Below are 17,260 nucleotides of genomic sequence, written 5' to 3' on the forward strand. Positions count from 1 at the left end.
TAGAATCAAGTGTATTTTTGCTCTGAGACTGGAGACAAGACATACTGCAACTCATTTTCTGCTGCATTGGTTTTCTGTTCATACTGCTGACCTTGAAGCAGGTTTTCTTAACTTCATCGATGCACACCATCCAGTCACAGTTATGAAGAAATGGATGAATATTTGGCATTTGCAGTGACTGTTCTTTCAGATATCATCAGTCTTTTTATCTTTTAAACATACATTCCAAGCTATTAAATGCTAGATATAATAAAACAAAATAACGGCTAATAACCCATCTAGCTTGCCTGCAATACAGAGGTATAATAGCTTATCTGACATTTTTTAGAGCCAATATTTACCTTTATCACTGGTAAGTGCCTCCTGAGACTCATTATTCATGTAATTCCCATTAAGAGGCAGTAGTAAAACAGCCTACTGTCTTACAACTCTTGTTGTTAAGTACACTGTGTTTTGTAATAAATATGCCAGATTGTGCCACACCAGATAATAATTATTATTTTTTCTCCCTACATTTATAAATTAATCATATTCATTTATAGACTTCTTTCCATTTACTTCTTGGACTAGCCAGATAAAACTGCGCTTCTTCAGGTGGACTTCAAGAAGTATGTCCATATACTTATGCCTACCCTTTGAACCAAAGGCTATAACAAAATTAATCCTACCTTCTATAAGTTTTACTTTGCAGCGAACCAGGGATGATATTTAGGGGAAAAAAAATATGTATTGAAATATAAATAATGTCAGTTCTAGAATAATAGGAAAGGTATACTTCACAAATCTGAGTTACCTGAACTTCTGTTATATGTATTCTGTTATAGATATGCTTCCACTATTAAGGCCTGATACAGGAAAGTAATTAACTGGTGTCTCTAATTTTTCTCGTGTGTCTCCACACAGTTCTGTCACAATCCTGTTATTATTAGTTCTAAGTTCTAAAAAAGCTTTGACAGAAGCATAAATAAAACTAGGGAATTTTCCTCTATTAAACACTTGAAACTTGTGTTTGTGTGGCATGCTGGGTAAGAGTAGATTTTTAGTCCCATGCCTTGGCAAAACTCAGATGAAGAAAACTGTAAGCTGCACTTGCTGCAAAGTCTAATATTCTTTTCCTTTGCTTTCTCTTACAATTTTTTTTAGTAGCATAAATACTTAAGTATATTATTAAGTATGTTATACTATTAAAAGTTGTTCTTTGTATGGCTAAAAATACCTGGTAAGGTTTTCAAATGCACCCAATGCTGGTTTTATTCTGCTCCTATCCACTTGAAAGGGTTTTTGTTGTATTTTATCAATACGTTTGTTAGGAGAAGGCCGATGTCTAGGAGGTTTTATGGGGAGGGGGAGAAGCTGTTGACCATCAGTACTAAAGCTATGATAAACATCTGAAACTGAATTTCTGGATTACCAGATTTTGCTGTTATCCATAACGATCTTTCTTTTCTTTCTCTGTTTTAATTAACTTGCTCAATTTTTAAACTACTTTACTTGAGAGTTGGAAGAAAAATATCCTTCCATTCTTAAACCAATAGACTGGAAGTGGACATTTCCAGCCCCCGTCTCTGTTAGAAAAGGTTAGAGCTATTTACAAATGAACATTACTATTAAGATTCAGTAATGCAATGACCAGAGAATGACTCCTCTGCATTCATAAGCACTAGGGAAATCATGTCTGAAAGATTCACTAAGTATATTGTGGAACTGCCAGAAATACTCTCCTTTACTGGGAATCTGTAATCTGGTATTTACGTATGGGTGTAAGAGAAGTACACTTGGGTGTTGAAAATTCTTGTTTTGCAGTTACCTAGATATTATATTGGTGTATATACATTACTTTCATAATACACAGTGTATTACACTGTTGAAATGCAATGTGTTGTCATTTGTTTTCTGTGTCTTCCCACATAAGAGACTCAGGAGGGAGGATAATCACAGACTAGCTGGTAAAGGCCCTCATGACCCAAGGACCAATTTTGCTTGGTCTAAATTAGCCCAGTTCCTTACAAATCAAGCAAAGTAGAGAAGAGATAATGAAAATGTGCATAAGTGAGCAGACTGGTTCACAGTAGGTATTGTCTTCAAAATAGCTGTATGTAGCGTATTGTTTTTCTTCAAAGCTTGCTTTAGCTGTCTGGTATAAATGAAGAAACAAAATCTTATCAAGCCCTCAGAGTTTTACATTAATCTGCATGTTATTTTGTTATATCAGTGAGACTTATCTGAGCTTTATTTGTAGTTAAAAATTATTTCACTTTGCTGTCTTAGAACTGTGTGATTTAAGACACCCACACTGCTCTTTCCTGAGCTGTGCATCATTACCTTTGGGAATTGAACCTCCCATCTCCATGCTTGCCTCATCCCCTCACTCAGACAGGGATGAAAGGAAGCAGAAGCTGAATTTCACAGGTGGTTTGGGTTTTTGTTTTGTTTTGTTGTTGTTTTCCTTTCTAAGAAAGACAACATCAAAGCAAAAAAAAAAAAAAGGAAAAAAAAACCTGTTGAAAAGGCCCACTGAAACTACTGAAATTGTACTATTTTTGTACAAGGAGTAGATAGCGTCTTAATTTATTTGATTATGCTTTGTTCAAAGATGTTATTTTTTCTTTCTTAAATTTATGTCCCTCCAGCAGCTCCTAACAATTGGCAGATATTTTATTTATTTATACCATGATCTCTGATGCCTTATTCTCTTATTCAGAAAGTGCATTGATTTCAGTCAAGATTCATTTTAAATGAACTTTTCTGTTTTTGTAAGCTAGTTTAATTCAAGAGGAAAATAAGGATATTTGTAGTGTAGCTGCACTTGATTTTATTTTTGGTTATAGATGACCATAAAATATATATTTTTTTAAATTGGAATTTCTTATATTCTTGTGGAAAATTTGTTACATTAATAATGAGTATTGCTGTAATGGAGAGCAATCTTAGAAGTCTATAAATCATTTATTTTAAAGTATTGTTCTGCTGCTGCCAGAAGTAATAGAGTAGAAGCATTTTATTCTTAGTTGTTGTTTGTGTTTAAGTTGCATGGATCCTCTAGCGACGTTTTTTTTTTTTTTCCTCTGAGGCACTCTAGTCACTTAAGTGGATGATAAATACTTGTAAAATGATCATGTAGCAGAAGTGGTGCATTCTGGGCAGCCAATAGCAAACTCTTTCTAAACAAACCCAGTACCCTAGTCCTAGTTCAGGTATTAGGCTTGTATAACTTGAGGTTAAGTGCATACTTTGTATATGAAAGCACTTGGAAAGATACTCATCAGATCTATTTGTAGTCAAATGCCCTTGTTTCACTGGAGTTCACCAAGTATGTCTTTCTTCCCTTGACAGCACACTGAAAAAAAATCATTCCTTTTTGTTAGTTGGTCTGCAGGTTTTTGAGTGAAAACGTCTCTAGTCTTTGGGTGAAATTCATGTAACAGACAGCTGTACTGCAATGTAGAATCTGCTCGCTGCATCTTCAAATGCCCTAGAGCTGTTTAATCAGACGACTTTATCAGCAGCCGCGTTGTCATCCTGCCTATTTGGATGGGGCTGCAGCCAGAGTGAGAGAGCCTATAGAAACTTGGCGCTGTGAGGCTTTTGCCTCTCTTACTGTATTTGGTGTGATTTGTAATCAGATGTAACCTGACAGCAACAGCTTGACAAGCTGACAATACACTTCACTTGCAAAATTCATGTGCTAAGAATGCAAACACATTTTATTTAAGCTGTGTTGTTTTTATGCATGGGAGGAGCTTTTTTTGTTGCTTTTGCTTTGTTTGTTTTTCCCTGTGGATCTGCTAGAGAAAGTCTGAGGAGATCTTGAGTTTTTATATTTAAGTGTGACTGCTATTTTTCCAATCTCTAAGAAAAAGTTAGACTTTCCTCAGTCACGCTAATTTATTTGGACATTCAGATACAAAGCACAGGCTGAGAGAAGTTCTCTTATTATTTGCTCCCTGAAGCATGCTGCCCCATTTTCTGGCCATTAGGGTGTTTCATAAGCTCTTATTGTTTACCATATTAGTGGAAAATAGGAGATGATGTAAAAAAAAAAAAAAAAAAGGAGGAGCAGAGGGAGTTTTTTCAGGTCTCCTATCTGTCAGTCCAAAAGATCCCATCAAAAAGTCAAAGATTTTCATCACCTTTGTTAAACTTTTGAAAAGTGCACACACACCTAATGGACCCATTTCTGCTACTAAGACTGTATGAAGTTTGACTGCCTTTAACACTTTGACTGCTGGGACTGCTGAACCAAATGGTTTCCTCTTTGCTGGAGGATGCTTCAGCCAAGCTCAGGTGTACATTTTAACTCCAAGTGAAGCTCAGTCCTACTCAGCATGATGTAACATCATTGATGATAAATGTAGTTGTCTGAATTACCACTTGTGATTCTGATACTGTGATCAACCCCAGGAAGATCAAGCCAGCAGAACGCTTGTCTAAAGAAGTCTTTTACAGCCTATGGTTACATAATACTGGCCTCCACATACGGGGCTCCTCCATCAACTTCATTTCCGAGTTGGCTTCTGACAAAACATTTTATACTCTACCAATAAAGAGTTACAGGAAGTGGGAGGCACCAGCAGTTTTCAAATCAAACTGTTCTTGTTCTGCTGCTTTCTTGTGGTACTTTCAAGGGATGATCCCAGAAAAACTGGAGGATTTTCTCCTCCTGATGTAGTATCGCAGAGCACCTCCATTTCAGGGCATCCTGCTGGACTGCCTGCTGACTGAACCTCCCCTCTGACAGGGTTGTTCTTCATTTTGTGAGGCTGAAGGGTGCTATGTGCTTTTCTCCCAGCCAGCTCCTGTTGCATCTAGTCATTTTCACTCATTTTATGTAAGTAAAATTCTGCCCAAGAGCGTCAGAGCAGTGAAAACAGAGATGTGAGAGTCCTCATGTATACTCTGTATCTGGCATGTGAACGTAGGAGGTGGGTGTTCAGTGTCACTTGCCATTTCCCTGCTTCTCCATGAAATCCTGTGTGGGTTTCCATAGGGATTCAACTCCATGTAATTATCAGTAGGAGGCAAGGAACAAGGATCCGGTCTGCACTATTCTCCTTCAAATTGGAGGAAAGCAGAATAGGGTAACAGAATCTGTGCCTGTATTCATACAATCTTTCTTTCCATTTTGATGAATTTTTCTGTGGAATTCAACTACTTAAGAACACTCTAAATGTACACATATACACTTACGAGAGCCTTTCCTGCATGGGATTCTTTAAAACAACATCTGCCACTGGTTGTTTCTCTTCCTCTATCTAAAACCATGAGCCTTTCTGCCAGGAACTTTCCCAAGAAAATCTGAGAGCTGAATACACTGGAATGACTTTCCCTCTGTTTGTGTTCTTCTACGTAGAAAAGAAAGAATGCTTGAATTAAAATTTTCTAGCAATGCATATGCTTGTTTAAATGCTGTCCCCACAACTCATGAAATAAGTGAAATAGTATTATTTTATACAACTTGATGTCCTGTCCTAACAGTCTTTCTTAGATCTGTATTTCTATGACATCTCTAATTTAAAAAAGAAAAAAAAAAATTTTACTCTTCCTCTCTGGTTTATCTGCCATTTTAGCTGGAAGAGAGTGTACTTCATTCTCTTCCTATCATATATCATACTCATTGTACTAAATCTCACCACTTATTCATCTGAGTTACTGTTTTACTGGATGCACATTATACAGAATGAACAATATTTTTTTGAATGTCAAGTCAGATTTCAGACACACTCCTGTTGTTGAAAACACTGAAAACTATATCTGTTAAACTGCATTCTTAACCAAATGAAACCATACTTTTGAAGGAATAGTATAAAGTGATGCGTTGTAAAAAAGAGTAACTAAAGAAAACCAAAGTAAAACATTCACTTTCATTATTTTTAGCTTTATTATTATAATAGAATTACAGTCTGACATAAAATAAAGAGCTTTTGCTAAACTCTGTAAAGCAATACATGCTTCTGCCATAAACAACCTCTATTAGATTTAGGTTTTATTGCCACATCACTGCACGGAGGTGCAATAAACATTCAATGTCATCTTTTTAAAATTATCCCGGGAGTAAACAAACTGTCCTCTATAAGAGTGTATCATTATTTTCAAGGAAGACTTACTATTATTACATGGTTTAGCAAAGCACTGTAAAAAAGCTACATAGAGAATACCTTGTCTTTGATAAACTCTGCAATCAAGTTTGTACAGTATAATACTATTGGCATAGACTAACAAACTAAGAGGTGATATAATGCAGTCATTGCATAGCAAAAAGCAGACTAGTTAAGTAATATTCACATCTAATGTGCAAAATGCAGACCAAAAGGTAGCTATGAATTACTAGAAGGATAAAATGCCCTAAATGAACACACTAGTTAAACGCCAAAAATAACAAGATAAACAAGTACACTGAAGTTAAAGAGCCATAGTTTATTTTTTTCTATACATATATCTACACATGATATCAGAAGATGAAAACATCCCCCTTTAATAAGCTCCAATCAGATAACTTATCAAGTTTAGACAGGACTAAATGTTAGACAATGAAGCATTATTTAAAAAAAAAAACAAAACAACTAAATAAAACAGTAACTACTTCCTTTTGTAGGTAGAGAATGTCAACTTTCTGACTTGTTGAGAAAGTTTATAAAACATTGCCTGAAACGTGACTATGAAATTTGATTTTGATTAGCTGTTTCTCTAGCGACTTATGTAGCATTTCTTCAAAATTTACTCAGTACCATGTATTATGGTTTTTGAATTGATCCTTGCCAACACTCACCATTATTCCCGTCTCTTTGAAAAAGACTTATCTGGAACTTTATTTCTAAGAATCAGCAGTAGTGATACTGACTAGAATTGTTTTTAAGGGAGCACAATACCTGCAAAATGGACATCTTGTATTTAAAGCCCTTACATATTGTTCCTACAAATATATTGCTACAGTAAAAATGAAATGTTATAAGTTTACTCAATAAAATCTATTTTCCTGTACATTCTTTTCTGTATGACTTTTTTGTATTTAATGCTACATATATTACATCACTTATTGTAACAGTTGTGTATCAGCAAATATAGCAGTAATATACAGATGAACTTCTGTCTTAACAAATATTTCACCATTTTTACCTACCAAATATAATCCCATACTCTAGTATTTATGCATGACCTGAGCAGACCAGTCATTAATCTAATAGTAAACATTGTATGACATTGTCAAATTGCAAGTTACTGTACACTTAACCACTTTACAAATGGAATTAATTCCAAGCACTTCCTACGTATTTTTTAGACTTTCCAATACCAATGATTTTTTTAATCTAGGCTCTAAATATGTTTTATTGAGCGTTTAACAACATATTAAGAGCTAAGAGGTGACTCCTAAACAATGTTTTAAGAACAAAACTTTTTAAAAGTTTTTAAAAAAAAGAAAAGAAAGAAAATAAGAAAAATGTACAATCTCATGCTGCTTATTTACATATATTATTTAAATACTATATTTTGTCTTTCTGCTATCCATAAATTTCATTCTAAAGCTTTTTTAATGTATCATTTTATAAAAGAATACATTCAACATATCTAGAGCTTGCAAAATTTGTGTTTTATTGTTTTGGTTTTTTTTAAACTCTCTAGAACAGTGATGAGTAAAAGCTATCTGTAAAAGCATCTGGGATTTGTTTGGATTACATAGGAGATAGAGGGACTTGGGATCTGCAGTTGATTGTGCAACTGGTTTGAAATCTAGTCTAGTAACAACTTAATGCTTAGGACAAGACTGCAGTAAGAGAGCAGATTAAAGCATTTTTTACCATTAGATTTATGTGCTATACAGTGATGAACTGTATCTACAGTGAGTAATTTTTTTTTTCTTTAACAATCATTTAATATTTTAAGTTAGGTCATTTGGAATATAGAAGGGAAAAAGGAATAGGAAAATAACCTATCTTATGGGATTCAGCAAATGGAAAGCTTTAAATCCTTGAAAAGGTTATAAACAGTGGTTGAAAAAGCGGTGCAGTACAGTATGTGCAACATGGACATCATAAAGAATATTTTCCTGCCCCTCACAATCCATTGAATAAAAATATCTTTTTCACGTACATATACAATATATCTTGGGGACATTCAGTATTAAGCTATCTACAAATGCTTGTCTTTTTTTTTTCCCATTACTAGAACTTTCTTTCCCTTTTTAAGAATCTGTTTTCCAAAGTATATAGCTTATATTGTTCTCTCCCTTGTATATAGGGTTCTTAAATATAAAGATATATTTTACTTCTGGTTAAATGAAGAAACCTTTATGATATTCCAAACGGGAATTACTGTGTGTGAAAACTGGAAGCAATTCCCAGAGCAAAAGACAAAACAGACCTAGATGAATAAATGAGGTTATTGATGTGGAGTCGGGGCTTTTAACTGAGGCTCCCGGTTTAAATAGGTAGCCCAATAGACTAAATTAAAGATTCCAAAAAGCAATGGGAAAGCTATTCTTGATAGTCGATCAATTTTGCTGACGCTGTTAAAAGTTTTCTTGGGTTCTGCAGGCTTTGTTTCTGGCTTGACTTCTTTGGGCTCTATCGTTGCACTTTTAGCAATGGTTGCCAGCCCAGGGTCCCTTGCAATATTAGGGGTGTAGCTTGTAGCTGCAGCAGTGTACGTGTTATTTTTCTTAATGAGAGGATCCTTCACCTTCTTTGGCTAAAGAAAGAAGAAAATATTTTATTCGTGTTAGCTTCTCAATAGGTAACATACTGCAAAGGCACCACGAAATTTTGCTATTAATTAACTTTATACCACAAGTTGTGATAACCTGTAAGTAAGAAGTTAATGTTGGGGTACATGACTCATGCAAAATATTTAGGTGGAGATAGGGACAGAATCACTCATTGGGATTACTTGTATTTTTTAAACTAAAGTATATGATGGATAGTGAAGACTTACCCTGATAGCTAGGCTCACTGTTAGACAAAATGACCTTTAATGGTAATGAGCAGTGATGAACCATTCATAATTCAACACTCCCTTAATCAACTCTGCTAACTGACCAGCATAAAAACCTTAAAAGACACTGAATTTCTTAATGTGATTTTCCAATATCAAGACAGACAATGTTTTTATGATTCATTCCAACACAGTTCTTACTTTAAAAATATACAACAAAAATATCATGAGACCATGACACAAAAGAGTGGATTGTTTAGAAACATGTAAAATCAATCATCTTATTTTTATACTAAGGATTTACACCAGAAGCATATGAATTTAGGGACAGATAATTTCAGTTCTTACTGGAATGTTGCAATTGGGTCATAATGGCTGAAAAGTCATTCTGAATACAGGGTCTTAAGTAGCTATATGATTTTTGTAAAGCAGGATTGTATTGAACGCTTTTCAGAGGAGAAGAACTTACTAATGAGAAAGTATATGTAGATTTTCAGCTGGGTCCTTACGTTATCTAGTTTTCTACTTGTGGGGGAGAAAGATAAATTTTGATGTGTCGGGTTAGCTGCTGGAATTCAACTGTCACTGTTGTAGAGAGTGCAAACCCTTCCTCCAGTCACTACACAAGAATAAATGTAGGCGTTAAATGTAGTGGATGGATAAGGAGGTGTAAAGAAAAAACTATTTATCAGAAAAGAAAAACTGATAATGATTTTCCAAGCTCTTGGTATTTTATTAGACAGTGTTTTCTGAGGGGAAAAAAAAGGGGACTGTTGACCATTTGGTCCTCTAGAGGGAAGAAGATGATAATATGGATAAAGAGAAAATAGCAAGCATGGTTTATTACGTCATTTCACAGAACAACAAATATAACTATCTGATATCAAGATGCAGCTGTCCCAGAGAGGAAGTGCTTTTTAAAATCGTTACCGTACTATTTATGGTAGATTGACTATAGATTGATCGCTAAACAGACAAGCTGGGGGGGGAAGAATTTAGTTTAAAAATAAGGAAAAAAAAAAAAAAAGGAGATGAACACTTAAGTAAAAAGAAACGTTCCTGAAGGACACCTGAGAACATGCAGGAAAGCTGCAAAAGCATGAGGACACATGGGAAGAGGCTTGTTGAAGCATGACATAGAGCCCCATTCAGGAAGGAAATGTATACTGATGAAATGTTAAGTTTGTTTCTTCGTAGGAAAGGGGATTCAGATAGTGCCTGTGGTGTAGATGCTCTTTGTTTCAAGACAATAATATTCACCATAGCTGGAGGCTAAGGAAAAGCTTCAAAATGTCTTAGAATATATCTGCTGAATAAGATGCACAAATAGCTGAAAAAAGAAAATTCTCAGAAAAGAAAAAAGATTAAGTCAGAAAGCTTTTTGGTTTCCTCTCCTTTCTCTCCTCCTGAGCAGGAGGGTTGCTGACACACTTGCTTGGTATGAAGCCCATACTGTTTCCCAATCTGGCAAGATGCACTAATGAGCACCAATAAATCCAGCAGGGCAAAGAAGCAGATCGTAGAAGTGTCAGGGGACGCTCATCCTATAGATATAAATGTCATGAGGAATCTGATCCACAGAAAGGCCTGACACCAATCAGGGGCCTGATACCGTATGTCAAATTAGAATTCATGAAAAGGTAACAGAACAGCTAACAGGAGCCCTAAACTTTATTAATCTGTGATGCTTTGTTCACTGTTGGCTTGCTTTGCTTGCTTCTCCTTCATGTCTGCAGATAACACACTTTACCGGGTACTGGCATACCTTTGTTGCCTTATAACAAAGCGCACATGAAGACCCTTACCTGTTGGGGAATGTAAAATCATACATCTTCCAATGCTTTAGACAGTGTTTGAATAGTGTGCTTTTACTGTTTTGGTTTTTCTTTTTTTTTGTATGAAAATTTAATTTTTTTAGAAATAAAATGTCTGGTTATAGTAACTTATGTTAGTAGGTAGGCAGTATTAAAAAGGGAGTATTTAATATTTAATGATTTTCTGTTAATGGAACTCATTTTTTTTAAAATAGGTATCATGCAGACAAGAACACAGAAAAGAGGAAAAGAATGACTTTCAATGGAGGTATCGTCAATAACTGAAAATATTGACCAGCAGTCGCACTGCTCAGTCCTGTAAGTTGGTTACTTCACTTTGTTCCACGATGTTGGTTGTCATTGTGTAAATGTTCTAAATGTATTTCTATTTTATCATGGAATGACTTACACAACAAAAATAGAAAAAACAGTAACAACAAAGAGTATTTATATATAGGCATACATTCCTGAATTAAACACATATATTCGCATACCAATGAGTAACATCTGCTCCTCCAAATATTTATTCTGCTGATTCTCTAATCTGTGAATGTTCATAATAAGCAATTAGGCAAGTTAAAAGTCTCTTTCAAGATCTCTTAAAAAATAACCAAAATGAGCTTCCTCACAGAAGGAGCTCACATGATATTTCATAGGAAACAGGAAACTTTCATCCCCTGTATATCCACAACAATTTGTTGATGCATATGTGAGTTACAGACAGTCTGATCCCAAAAAGCAGACAACGTGATATCCTCCTTTGCCTCAAGGGAGGTATGGATCAGGATTACCAACTCCCAAAACAACTCAATTTCTCATATAAGCTAAGAATTTAAAATAACAATATTTCTATTTTTTAAAAATAGGGAAATGATAGTAGGTAAAGGCAAGAAAAAGCCCTTAATTGATTTATTTGATCGCAATCACAGGGCAGTCCTATTTGAGTTGAGGAGCACAATATCCTCTGGAAACAAATACAGCAGCCACAAGATTTTCCTCTATGTACATACTATGGCATGAACACTTTATCTTGCTCAAACACTAGAGAATGAACTGCCCTTAAGAAATACAAAATAAAAACACATTGATCTTTGCTTACTTACACAGGTGAAAATTTCAGTGGCTGTTGGCAAAATGTTCTTCTCCATATGAAAAATGATAGAATGAGCAAAGTTTTTGAATTATTAATACTATTAAAAATGTATGGAGATCATGTATGACATAATGTGAATTGTTGGAGTAGATATTAAGTGGACTTACCTTTTCAGGAACAACACTTTTGCCATCCCATGCGTAACCTCTCTTTGTGAAGTAATTCACTGTCGCAAATTCGATGAGTGCAGAAAACACAAAGGCATAGCACACTGCTATAAACCAATCCATGGCAGTGGCGTAGGCCACCTTAGGGAGTGAATTCCTCGCACTGATACTCAGCGTAGTCATTGTTAGGACAGTTGTCACTCCTGCAAAGCAAACAGTTTTTGTCTTCATATCAGCAGTTTTATTTTGCGCTTCAGATCCCAACTACTGCAATAGATAGGAAATCCTCATCTGCACCCACCATTCTTATGGACCTCTCCACTTAAATTCAGTTGCTACCCGAGGATAGCAAATTTCAAGTTATGTAGAAGTTTTAGGATCTTTGAAATATCTGTTTTCTACTTTTCTTCTTTTGCATTGTTTTAGTATGATAGTAATTGTTAAATGGGGATGTAAACAATTCTGAGTTTTGGATTGGATAATACTCTGTGCTTCATGGAGCTTGAGGAATCATCGTTGCTCTTCCTTACCCAAACTGTGCAAATTGCCCTAAAAATATATCAATTTACATGTTTAGTTCTTGTGGTAGTTCCGTTATATTTAAACATAAAACTTAAAAGCTTATTGGCTTTGTGTTACTTAGCCTGGTTATTGCTAAATCTAAAATTGTTTATGAAGTATATGTTCCTTCATACATATACTCAAATGCACCAAGCTTTATGTAACATTACATTTAGTTAAATTTATATTATTACAGATGTTCAGTGATGCCCCAAAAATATAACGGAATTTATTTAAGAACAATAACAATGTTATTTGCATCTCTGATATCAGAGCTTCCAACTGCCGATGACACTTTTTCTTTAGCTCTCCATGGAGCTTTCATTGGCGGTGGCAGGGCTGTACCAAAACTCACTCTGCAAAATCTGCAAGCGTAGGCTGGACATTTACATCAAATCATATGTCCACAAGTTACCTTGACAACTGCAGTTTCCTGTATTGAATGTTTTGCAAGTTCATCTTTGCGGCACTGAGTGTTAGTGAAAATGTGCAGTGGTCTAAAATAGGCCAAATACTGAACAGTGTATTTACATACTAGTGTAAAGAGCTTGAAATTTTAGTGCCTAGTGAGGGAGCAATTTCCCTTCCCTGAGTGACAACCTAATCTCATCTTTGACTCATTATTAGCAAGCTTATGTTTCTCTTATATGAACCGGGATTTATAATTTATATTATCTGTGATAGTAAGTGGACTAAAAGATGTAAGATGTGCTTTTGTATACATACGTTCATGCAAAATATCCTGAGATGTTTTTTCACTCCCATTAGGAAGTGGAAAAATCACCTACCTTAATACCTAACGATGGAGAAAACACAATACTATTTACTAAATAACTGTCTTCTAAAAGGAGAACTTGCAAAAAAAAGTGGGTTCTTGAGCCTCTCAAGATAGCAGCTGGAGATCATGCAGTATTATATATTATTCATTGTGAGACTAGGAAATGTTGTCCTCTATCTAGGGACGATGAAGTACGGCACTGCAAAATGCTGACCTGACACTTCCTTTTAAATGGCATGTGCGAAGAGAGATAAAATAGATACAATTTCAGTAGCTTTGAGTACACAGGCTCGTAAAAGTCCCAGATCAATTCTCAGTGCAGTCAGTGATAAAATTTCTGAACTAATTTTAGACATTAATCTAAGTCACATTACGTAAATAAAATGTAATTATCTTGTGCTTCAAGCCATTCTTCTGTAAATGCCCATCCACGTATCTAAAAAAGTGCTTACTTGGTTCATGAGGTCTAAGGTTATGGAATTTGTGAATTATTTCCAGAGGCTTTAGGAAACTAAAGGACATCTATGAAGAGTGCCTGAAAAAGGTCAATAAAACCAGCTTTTGATCAACAAGAGTATCAGCGTCTGCATGTTTCTCAACATCAGGCCTTCTAACTCCCTCCAGCTGTGTCACTGGGTAAATTATCTCATGAAAAGCAGGAGGGCCCATGGCATCCTACTGCCCCAAGGCAGGAAGTGAGTGTGAAAGCCAGCTTGGCTTTGTGCTCTTCTGCATCCTCCTGCCAAATGTGCTCAGGTGTCCCATCTGAACATCACAAAAAAGACTAACTCACCTCACAGAAATATCAGGTTCTATTTTCCTTAGTTAAAGATATGTTATTTCTTTTCATTTTTTTCTTCTTTTTTAATGAAGTACTTGTCTTGGGTTCTTATCTTCAAAGAATATGCTAGTTGTTTGTTTCTAATTTTAAAATAAGTGTTTGCTGGCAGTGGTTAAAGCACTAGGGACCAACTGTATAAACTTAGCGTCCTTCAGATTCCCTTGTTACAGCATTCATTGAGTGCATCTATTCCCTGCTGTAAGCACAATAAATTATCACTGATTTCAACAGGAGATCTTTAGTAGCAGCCTACTAAGGGGATTTTAAGGCTAAAAATGTTCAGAGAGGCTAAGGATGTCAAATGAACAACACCCATTAATTGAAACTTTTTGAGAATCCCCACCATGAATATCACTGTCATCATCAAAAATAAATACTGTTTTGGAAAAGTAGAACAGGAATAGATTATTCAAGATATTTTCAGGTCTCATTTTACTCTCAGCTTAAAAGGTTTGGGAACTTGTATTCGTTTCTGGAGCGTATTCACAATGAAACATTATCTTTTATGTACTGCACTATGTACAGGCACCAATATTCACCAATATTCTTCTCCAATATCACTTTGCACATAGCAGTTTTACCATAAAATTTCTTACATTATTTGGTATGTGATTGCCAAGGAATTTATAGGTCTTTCTTACCAAATACAGTTCTTGCTGGAACAGATTCTCTGTTAAGCCAGAAGGACACCTGTGACAGTATCACAGTCATGATGCATGGCAGATAAGTCTGAATGACAAAGTAACCAATCTTTCTCTTCAAGTGAAAATGTGTAGTCATAACAACATATTCCCCTAAAAATAAATAAAAGAAAAAAAATGAAAAAACAAAAATTAGGAGACTTTATATGAAGTCACTTTTCATTATTTTTACAACTGTTATTAAAAAAAAAGAAAAAAGAAAACCCCTCATTATATTGGGTCAGCTCCGAAGAAAACATTTAATAAAGCAAATTCTGAAATCCCACTAATAATAAGAAAACTAGACAGTTGTGGGAAACACTAATTAAATTTGCATCTTTTCATCTCCACTGAGTAGCGAATGAACGTCTGCATTAATTGGTGGCTGTTTAGGCCTCTTGTTGAAGATTTCATTCCATTAGAAGCTGGAAAACTGCTGTAATACACACATGGAAACATCATCCAAAGACCAAGTGATGACAGGAAGTCAGAAATTTTTCAAGCTTAAATTGTAATTTTTGATGTGGTTATGTTTCTATTATCAGTGTTTTTGCTTTATCTACTCTGAATATTAAGCATCTTTACCCTACTAAATTCAGTACCTTACAAAATTAATATTCTCTTGCACAGTAAATGGCCAATGCAAGAATAATATAGAATATTTTCATTACCAGTAGCATTTTAGGTGCTACAAAAACATATGATTTGTGTATTCCAATTACATACAAACAGCATCGTTAGCATTTATATAACTCTGTAAATCTTTCCAGATGGTAGCAAATAATGCCTTATTTTCAGACCATTATTTACAACATCATTGAAAACATATTTTGAAGAACAGTATATTCTCAAAAGATTGGAAAACCCATAGCTATGACATTTTGTTCAGTGTACATTGATTCTTTATGCAATAGACGTTATCTGAGGAATGAAATGGGTGGAAATCTAACTGGATGAAAACCTCTGTCTAGATTAGGGATGATGTGAAATCACCATTATTCACTTTTACAAGATAGGCATCTGGAAAGAGACCGTTGCTCCTGAAAAGTAAAAGCTTAAACTGGATTGAAAAACTATGTCTAGACATTGACTGCTTATACACCGAGCATGTTAAATGCACTTTTCTTTAAAAGTCTAAAAGAACATTCATTTGAACAATCTTGCTCGATGTATAACCCTGAGGAAGTCTTATAGATAAGATGTGACAATACTCCTGATCTGTTTCAATATAAAATAGAAGTCAGTAGCAAAAAGGGAAAAGAGAATCAATTAAAAATTAAAGGTAGAGCAAAGGCTATACAAGGAAAAATTTCTATCAAAGAATAGAACTTCCAGAGCAACATGGTGGGCATTGACATGATTTTTACCCACTGTTCTCTAACTTTCACCAAAACAACCTACAACAGTGATTGTAATCTTATGAAGAGTGCCAATCCTAGCTAGAAAAATCAGTAATTTAATTTTATCTGCTATAGCTATTTTAATGCAGTCTTACACAAAATGCTCACAATGGTATGCCAGAATTAATTCAGTGATCATAGAAGGCAAGCTAAGAATACAGAGTGAACACATTGCTCTGCTCTAAAACTTTATTTAGCTGCTTAAATTATGAAAGTATTTTTAACCTCTAGAAATGAGAACAGGATTCAAAGTATGAAGGCAATTAAAAAGCCCAGCATTACCCTCATCAGTTCAGTGCTAGAACAGGTCTGAGTTAGAAGGTGGATAATGCCACGAGGAGCGTATCAGGCAAAGCACAGGCCTAGAATAATGCCTACAGTTCAGATAAAAATCAAAAACATTTCCTTAGGTCCTCAAAATACCAACTGACTCAAATCACTTATTAGAATTCAGATCTTTTAATGAAAGTTATTTAAATAACTACAGGGCATTTAAATTAATTTATACACATTACACAATATGAAACATTTAAAAGTGGCCACACAACTCCTCCATTTATGTTAACCTAATGTTTTGAACCATGTCCACATTTCAGTCTTTCCAATGCTCTGGAAGAGTTTGTGCCTGTGCTCCGCACTTTTGCCACAGTATTTAAGCCGCTCTTAATTCTATGCTGTTTCACAATTAAGAGTCAAATGTCCAGGTACTGTAAATTAACCTGTGTCCTTATAATGAAATGGTTGATATTAAGTAAAGGCATATCAGACCTACTACTTTATGTTCTTTAAACTATTTTTAATAAACCCAGTTAATCAGGTGGGCACCTAAAATTAAAGTGCATCACATTAATTTTAATGACATGCAGACATGAGGTTCGAAGTGGGAAATGAGTTTACGATAATAATACTTCTATCACTGTGGGTAGAAATAAGGCTTTCCTTGATGTTAGTCTAAAGCAAAATATTTCTCTTTTAATTCTTACGCTGTGTAACCCAACAGA

The 17,260-nt window shown here is 35.0% G+C and overlaps 1 protein-coding gene across 1 annotated transcript in view; it reads right to left on the reverse strand.

Annotated features, from left to right (window-relative positions):
- The window catches only part of GABRA1 (gamma-aminobutyric acid type A receptor alpha1 subunit), a 41,897-nt gene continuing 30,517 nt past the window's right edge, over window positions 5,881-17,260 (reverse strand). Inside the window, exons 8-10 of the mRNA XM_021410888.1 lie at window positions 14,821-14,973; window positions 12,000-12,202; window positions 5,881-8,682 (exon numbers count right to left, since the gene is read on the reverse strand). Coding sequence (XP_021266563.1) covers window positions 8,374-8,682; window positions 12,000-12,202; window positions 14,821-14,973 — 665 coding nt within the window. The 3' untranslated portion in view covers window positions 5,881-8,373. The remainder of the gene's footprint in view (window positions 8,683-11,999; window positions 12,203-14,820; window positions 14,974-17,260) is intronic.

Source organism: Numida meleagris, chromosome 12, assembly GCF_002078875.1.
Source record: "Numida meleagris isolate 19003 breed g44 Domestic line chromosome 12, NumMel1.0, whole genome shotgun sequence".
NCBI lineage: Eukaryota > Metazoa > Chordata > Aves > Galliformes > Numididae > Numida > Numida meleagris.